Below are 9,179 nucleotides of genomic sequence, written 5' to 3' on the forward strand. Positions count from 1 at the left end.
AATTTGGGTCCAAATTAGTGAAGTAAATAACTTTTCATCCACATCAGTGAGTGACGGAGTAATGAAAGAGTGAGCACTGAGACAAATGAGAGAGGAGCTTCATGTGAAGTGGAGATATCTCTCATCAGATGGGCTCATATTATTGTTCACTTTAGTTTAAGGATGCACGATATCAGACGGATCAATGATCGGCCTGATGATGGAACATTTACATTATCAGTTATCAGGAGATGAAGAAATTAAAGCTGATCATTTAAAGCCTGATTGCTTTTGTTGACTTAACAGGTGCAGCGTCTCCACACAGCAGGTGGAGGTATGCACCTTTACAGCTGTTTTACCAGCAGCCAATAAAAACAGAGAAGAAGAACAAACACTGAACTGCTGCAGCTGTGTAGAGACACACAATGTAGACAGGAGCCACACAATGTAGACAGGAGCCACACAATGTAGACAGGAGACACACAATGTAGACAAGAGACACACAATGTAGACAAGAGCCACACAATGTAGACAGGAGACACACAATGTAGACAAGAGACACACAATGTAGACAGGAGACACACACGTGTGAACATAACAGGAGGGGAAAGTCTGATCACAGCTGTGATTATCATATAAACCATCTTTGCTCACAGCGTCTGATCCTTTCTGACTCATGAAAAAGCTTTAAGATGTTGGTTTCTATGATCAGTTGTTTTATCAGCATCGGCCTTGAGACTCAGTAATTATCTGTTATATCGGCTGACGTATATACTGAGTTAATGTGACCAGAGTTACACTTTCTTATTTTGAGGTCACTAATTCTTTATTTATTGATTTTATTACTTTTATGGATATTTGTTTAAACTGCACTCGTCACTCTGTGTGGACGGTCGGCCGGGTTGTAAATAGTTTTGTTGTTGTTGTATTTTCTGTTAATGTTATTTCTGTAGCAACAGAAGCAGATGTGTAAATTTGAGCTGCAATAAGCTTCAATAAAGTTTTGTTAAAAAACAAAAACAAACTATTTTAATTATCAATTAATCTGCTGAGTGTTTTTTTTTTAATATTTGGAAAATTCCCATTGAATATGTAAGACTTGTCCACAGAATCGTCGAGTTTATACTCCAGACAGAAAGCACTTCTTGCTGCTAACCGTAGCTGCTGTTAGCTCATAAGCTCAGTTAGCCACGCAGCTAGCGGTCATATTAGCAGACTCTGCCTGGACTGGGAGCTCGGAGCACCGGAGGAACGCTGCTGCTGTTTACTGTCGTCACCGTAATGTCAGAACGGTTATTTCTTCCCTTTCTGTTGATCATTTTAATCAAATTTTTAACGTTTTAAACTAAAATTCTCACATATTGCACCTTTAATTTCCCACCGCCAGGTCAAACAGCATCAGAAAAGCTGAAACAAAAGAACAAAGATTAGCAACATTATTAATCGCTTATTGAAACACTTGGCAGTCGACCTTCCGTTGATTCGCTACTCAAATAATCAAATAAAATGAGAAAAGACTTTTATTGATGTCACAGCAGAAGATGTACAAAACAGAAGCATAGTCATCTTTACATGATTATGAACATCTACTATTTACTAAATGAATCAATAAAAGGTTTCAAATACTAAATACAGAGAACATTAAAAGCCATTAAAGCAAGTACCGTGACTGAATGAGGCACAAAGTGAGGGGATGAGGAGTTTGTTGGTGCAGCAGCTGTTTGATGTATATTTTCTTTATAGTAAAATTATTTTGAATATTTATTTTGTTAACATGTGATTGTTCTGGCAAAAGATTTAATAATTGTAGGAAAAAGACATTTTAGTAGGAAACAATGAAACAACTTAAACTTATGTTTAACAATCAGTTTTCTCACATTTATTATTAATTTCAAAATATTTCATCTATTATTCCTCGAGGCTCTGAGAGGAGCTGGATGTAGTGTCTTATGATTTTAGTTTGTATACCTTTTTTATATTCATCTATTTATATAACGATTTAAACTCCTAAAGTTTGCGGACGACACCGCCCTCATTGGACTCATCGCTGGAGGTGATGAGTCCGCCTACAGGTGGGAGGTTGACCACCTGGTGTCCTGGTGTGGACAAAACAGGCTGGAGCTAAATGCTCTAAAGACCGTGGAGATGGTTGTGGACTTTAGGAGAAACCCAGCCCCCCCCCCCCCCAATCACCCAGTGGACTCTGTGGTCTCCTTCTGCTTCCTGGGCATCATCATCACCCAAATCAAATCAAATCAAATCAAATTTTATTTGTATAGCCCAAATTCACAAATCACAGTTTGCCTCAGAGGGCTTTACAATCTGTACAGAGACGACACCCTCTGTCCTTCGACCCTCGATTCGAGTGAGGAAAAACTTGCCCCAAAAAAAGGCCCTTTTAACAGGGAAAAAATGCGGAAGAAACCTCAGGGAGAGCCACAGAGGAGGGATCCCTCTCCCAGGACGGACAGACGTGCAATAGATGTCGCATGTACAGAGCAGATCAACGAGATCACAATGTATTCAATTATAAGCGATCCAGGACCTCAAGTGGCAGCTGAACACCAGCGCCCTCCTCAAAAAGGCTCAGGAGAGGATGTTCTTCCTGCGGCAGCTGAACAAGTTCAACCTGCCAACGCCAGTGATGGTGCTCTTCTACACCTCCATCATTGAGTCCATCCTCACCTCCTCCATCATCATCTGGTACGCTGCTGCCTCTGTCATCATTGCTGCATCACTCGCTCTGCTGAGAGGCTGATTGGCTGCGGTCTGCCATCCCTCCTCCAGGGCCCTGGGGCGGGCAGGTAGGATGGCCGACCCCTCCCACCCTGGATGTAAGCTCTTTGAACCACTCCCCTCCGGCAGAAGGCTGCGGTCCATCAGGACCAAAACCTCGAGGCACAAATACAGTCACGCTGCACTAATGAGAGACATGTGATTTCATCTCTCTCACTTTGTTGTCACTTATGGTTCTGCCTGTCTCGTTATCATGGTGTCTATTTATTGTTTGTTGTTTATTGTTTGGCACACGCACCTTCGAGACCACAACAAATTCCTTGTATGTGAAAACCTACTTGGCAATAAAACTCTTTCTGATTATTCTGTTTTATCCACGTTTACTCTTCATCATTATTAACTTTTATCTTATTGTTAGATAATGACTGAATTTGGCTTTCTGGGTGAACTGTTCCTTTAAAAGTGGGACTTTTCATGCATATCTTGCACTTTTTATTCAACTGTTATTCAAATATTGTAATTTATCTTCTATTTTCATTTGTTCACCTTTTAAATAATCCCTCCTGAACCCTTTTCATGTTCTTGCAGTGCCTTTCATGTGAAGCACTGTGTTGATATTGAAGGTGCGTTTTAGGACTGTGTCGTCACTTGACTTCAGGGAAACAGTCAAACAGACACTGAAAGCTTTCTTCAAATCTAATCAGCTCATTTCTCTGGTAACATCCACTGTCTGCAGATACAGTGTGCACGAGGACCACTGTGTGGACATCAGCACCGTGTTTTCCGAGGAGCACTGTAACGCACCACGGATCCCCGCCGCTCCTGATCGCAGTGAACGTCACACATTTATTTCATCGTTACAAAGTGACGTGTTTGTCACATCTCACACACTGTGAACACAAACACGTGTTGAAGAGCACGAACATCACTTTTACATCTGCTTTGTGTTTGAATGACAACTTCCTGCTGATGTTTTCACTTCTTCTCTGCTTCCGGAAGCAGAAACACTCGCTGCTGCTGCTGCTGCTGTGAAATCATGTGTCGCCCTCTGGTGGCGCAAAGAAACATGACAACAGGAAACAACAAGGCAGGTCTCAGTAAAACACGAGCTGCTTTTTAACAACACATCAGTTCATTTCAACACAAAGAGACAAACATGACGAGTTCCTGAAATGAAGAAGACAAAGACATTAAAACATTTCATCAAAATTAAATCAGTCAATTAAACCGAATTTATACTTTTCATACAAATCAAAGTGAAATTCAAAGTGTTTTACAGCTGATCAATAAAATGGATTTAGACACTAATGCTCAAGACAGTTATAAAATATGGATAGTTAACATGATAAAAGATGAAGAAGAAAAGTGAATATAAGCAATAAAATAATTCAAATTAAATTATAAAACACTTGAAATGTTGTTAAGAATGTTAATAAAATAAAATAAAATATAAAGAGTTAATGTGGATAAAACAGAATAAATCGTTATAAATACATACATATAAAATAAGTATAAAAACCTAAAACTATAGAAATAAGACACTACATCCAGCTCCTCTCAGAATAATAGATAAAATATATTATATATAATATTGCGATGAGCTGGCGACTCGTCCAGGGATATACCAGCCTCCGCCCATATGAAGACTGGGATTGGCTCCAGCAACCCCGCAACGCCCTGAACCGGGGGGATGAAGCGGCAACATCTCCGCGACCCTCACGGATTAAGCGGTAAAAGAAAATGAGATAAAATGAGATAAAACAAAATATCAAAGGAAAGTGAAATAATTGATTGTTTAAAATAAGTTTTAGCAGTTTTTCCTACTAAAATGTCTTTTTCCTACAATTATTAAATCTTTTGGCAGAACAATCACGTTTACAAAATAAAGATTCAAAATAATTTTACTATAAAGAAAATATACATCAATAAAAAAGTGTTTCAAGCGTCATAATTTAATCTTTAATGTGATCTGAAGAAAGCATTGGATACAATCAATCATGACAGATGGATCAATAAAGTGGAGCGGTGTGGTATCAGAGGGGTTCTGAACCGGCTGAGAAGCTCTCTAGATAACAGCAACAGTTTGTGGAGATGGTGAGGACATGTGGTCATGTTGGGACACTGCTTGTGGAGTCCACCAGGGGTCAGTGTTGGGGCCACTGCTCTTCATACTCCACATTAATGACACATGTCAAACATCAACATTAGTAAAGTTTGTTTATCTGCAGATGACACAAACATGTTTTGTCCTGGAGAGGATTTGCAGCAGATTCTGAAGTTGATCGTCTGAAATGAGCAAATTAAAAAGCTGCTTTGACAGAAATCACTTATCATGACATTTAAGCACAACAGAGATCATGTTGTTTGGAAACTGTCAATAAAATAACCAAGTACAGGTGAAGATAGATGGTGTGAACATTGAAAGTGTGCATGTAAATACATTTGTGGGTGTGATAATAGAGCACAACATCTGCTGGAAACCTCACATCAAACATGTTCAGTCTAAAGTGTCAGGAAGCGTCTCAGTCCTGTGTGAGACGAAGCTCGTACTGGATCACAAACCACTGCACACTCTCTACTGTTCACTGGTCTGACCATGTTTAAATGACTGTGTGGAGGTCTGAGGGGGAACACCTACAGAAGATCACTGCAACCACTGTTCACACTTCAACAAAGAGCCATCAGAACAGTTCATGAAGTCAGATATCATCACACCAACTCAGTGTTTTTAAATTCACCTGAGATAAAGTTCATCCACCTGTTGAACATCAAACTGCACAAATAATGTATGAAGCAAGAAACAAACTACCAGCAGGTCATATTGAGGAATAGAGAGGGGTTATATTCTGAGGGAGAAGTTGGATTTCAAGATGCGAGCTGATCAGACGACTATAAAAAGTATAAGTTGTGTATTTGTATGTGTGTGAGTGTGTACAGTATGTACATAGATGTGTGAGCATGTAGGTGTGTATGTACATGTACATGTGTTCAGTACATATGTATATATGCATGTATGGGTGTGTATGTAAATATGTTTATATATAATATGAGATTCATTAATTGTACATAGTATATTGATTGTATATAGTTAGATGGGAGCGTGTGAAGGTTCACAGGTTCAGTGAATTGATTGTGATTAATTAGTGAGTTGTGGAGAAGAGGCAGGATTAAATAAGTCAATGTTTGTTAATGGAATATACTTTGTAACATGCTTTTCATTTTATAATGTTTATTTGTTGAACTAATTTAACTTTTTGTTTTGTTTTGTTTCACATGACTGAAATAAATTAGCATCATTCAAAGTTCAGCAGAAGATTCAACAGAGTGAAACAGCTGCTGATGATCCAGTGAAGACACTCTGAACAAACTGATTTCATCAAGCACAGATTTATTAATGATTCACTGAACACTGCATCAGTCAGGACATGACTTCATGTGGAATAACACAATAGATTACTCACAATATGGATCAACATGTTTCCACTGTGTCATCTAACATACTACAAGCATGAAGACACATGAAGGAACCAGAGAACCAATCAGATCAGAGTACAGTAGATCACATGACTCTTCAGAAACACTCAGGACCCAGAGTCCTCTGTACAGTGATGAACATGACAAACATCATGTTTAACTGCTTTATATGAGCATAAGTATGTCAGTGATGTGTTACTGAGACTTGTGTCAACATCAGTCACATCAGAATAAATCACATAAAAACACATTAGATAAACCTTCAAAACATTCAGTTCACACAAAGAAACTAAAGACAATGTTGTGAAAAAGAAATAATCACTTCTTATAGTACAGATGGATCAATATTCAGATTCTCAGTTCATCTTTATTATCTTATTACTCCTTTATAATGACTTTACTTCTATTTAGTTTCACAACAACTTCAACATTATAATATCATGGTGGATATATAAGACACATCTATTCATACCAGCAAGAGCATAAACATGTGAGCAAAAGCCTGATTATATTGGAGAAAAACATGATTATAACAGCAATGTGCAGCACAAATAATGTGTTTTTCTACAACAGGATGTGACTTTGTGTTAAATGAGTGATATAGAGGAGGGAGCTGTTGTATTCAACATGAAACACCAGGGGGCGTCCTCACTCCATTTAATGCAGAGCTGTTAGCTGTGGTGATCACATCTCAATGTTCTCATGTAGTTATCACATCAACACTTTATAGAAACACACTGAACAACATTTTGTGATGTTTCAACATTTGTATCAACAGTGTGAAGCTGTTTTCTACACTGTCTGCTCTCTGTCAGGGTCTTCACTCACTTCATTGTCGCTCCATTAACTGCTTTACCAAATTATGTTAGTTTCCCAAAGGTGTACCTCAGCGCTGCTACTAATCCTTTATCCTCCTCCATTCGACTCTTCATCTCTTCCAGTTTCTGGATCTTCTCTGTCTCTCCTTTCTCCTTCATCTTCTCAATCAGGAAGTCCAAGTGGGCATGAGTGGACACTGAATCAACTTTCAGGGCGATCTTCTCCAGATTTACAACATGCTGGAAGGACTCCTCCAACATCTGATCTTTCTCTTTCTCAAGTTGTTTCATTTCCTTCTCAAGAATTTCCAAAAGGCTCAACTTGCTCTCATGTTCCTCCTTGTTCTTTTCATACGTCCCTTTCAAATCTTGTTTGGTCTTTTTAACTTTTCTTGTCTTGGTCACATAGATCCAGTTTTCTTTCACATGAGCTGACACAGGACACCTCCCGGTACATGAAGTGCAGCGGCCACCTTTCATGACCTTACAGTCCTTTGGATACCAGGCCAGTGTGCATCCAGGATAGTGACAGTTCTCCTCACAGACTGTACAACAGGTAGCTCCTTCATAAAAGAACAACCCCCACATCCCAGCACTGACAGTTTCTTTCTCTTTGTAGACCTCATCAACGTCTACAGTGAACTCCTCATCATTCTTCATCTCTTCTTCATGTTTCTTCAGAGCTTCCTGGGTCTGTTGGATTTCTCTCTGTTTTAGTTCAGTCAACTGAATCCTCTCTTTCAGGTTTTGGATGCAGGCTTTCAGTCTGATTCGCTCATTCAGAACTTCCACAGTTGTCTTCATCTGTTGTGGTCCAGTTTTTTCCAGAAAGTCTGTGAACTTCTTCAGACCTTTAGTTGTTTTTGTAAATGCATCTTGAAGCTCTTCTGGGTCCTCTGTCCTGTCTTCATGCTGGCAGTTATCAAACAGGAAGTGAACAGGCTGATTCTTTTCATCTTTGGCACATTTAATGTTTGCAGCCTCGAGAGCTTTCAGAGCGTTTTTATATGTCGTACCACTCGAGTGTGTGATGAGGGCAACGATGTTCTCCTCCATGTCTTTTCCAAACAGAGACACCACTGAATTGAAGATGTACATCAGTCGGTCACTCAGTCGATTCTCAGTTGCTTTCAGCACCAGACCCACTGCATTAATCTCATGAACTCCATCTGCTGAGCGGAACCAGTCTAATAATCTTCGAGTGACTGCAACATCTAGTTCAATCCCTCTGGTATCTCCGTATCCAGGAGTATCGATGATGGTCAGAGAGTAGGGCAGAGTTTTACCTTCAAATCCAAAGATCTGGTACACGATCACATCTGATGTCTGACTCTCTGATTGTCTTTTCTCCTCCTCCTCTACAATCTGAAACCAGACCTCGTCCTTCCACTTCACTCCCATGGTGTAGTTGACCAGAGCGTTGATCAGAGTAGATTTTCCTGCAACAACAAATCAGAAAGCACAACAGCAAATCAGAAAACACAACAGCAAAACAGAAAACACAACAACAAATCAGAAAACACAACAACAAATCAAAAAACACAACAACAAAACAGAAAACACAACAACAAATCAGAAAACACAACAACAAAACAGAAAACACAACAACAAATCAGAAAACACAACATCTCATGATGTCACTCCATTCATAAACATGTCATTAATTAGAGACATGTATGGCTCGAGTGAGGCCATTAGAACGTGGGACTCCAGTGGTGTACTGGGACTGGACCATAGACTGTACACAGTCAATGGACTGGACCGTGGGACGCTCAGACCGGTGTGTTGTTCCTCACCATGGATACCGAGCGAGTCCCTACACATTGCGCATGTGCAAAGCGTGGCCACACAGCAGAAATGTACCGTGGGAAATGGTATAACAATAATGGAAAATGTAAATTGGATTTATTATTTCGTTTCGGTTTCCTTGTTGATTATATTTTCCGTTTTGGGCTGAAAATAGGAAAACAAACACCAGTTTTCAATGTTTGGTGCATACAGAAACAAAGAAAAACGGAATATTGACTCGTATTTTCGTTTTTCGTTTGCCACAATAAATATAATTGCATGATCAGATGATACACGGACCCATATACATGTCCTGCATCAAAATATTCATTAATAGCAGCGTGTATGTCGTCACTGGCAGCGCTCTTGTTTTGAAAACATGTA

The 9,179-nt window shown here is 39.4% G+C and overlaps 1 protein-coding gene across 1 annotated transcript; it reads right to left on the reverse strand.

Moving 5' to 3' along the window:
* Positions 1-6,249: 6,249 nt before the first annotated feature.
* On the reverse strand, positions 6,250-8,831 carry LOC311274829 (uncharacterized protein; the record flags this gene model as incomplete). Its single annotated transcript, XM_084382825.1, has 2 exons — positions 6,250-8,446; positions 8,804-8,831. The coding sequence occupies 2 exons, from the start codon at positions 8,829-8,831 to the stop codon at positions 7,050-7,052; spliced, it is 1,425 nt and encodes a 474-aa protein (XP_084238951.1). The 3' UTR covers positions 6,250-7,049.
* Positions 8,832-9,179: the final 348 nt, after the last annotated feature.

The sequence above is a fragment of the Pagrus pagrus genome (assembly GCF_965226575.1).
Source record: "Pagrus pagrus genome assembly, chromosome: 19".
Lineage (NCBI taxonomy): Eukaryota > Metazoa > Chordata > Actinopteri > Spariformes > Sparidae > Pagrus > Pagrus pagrus.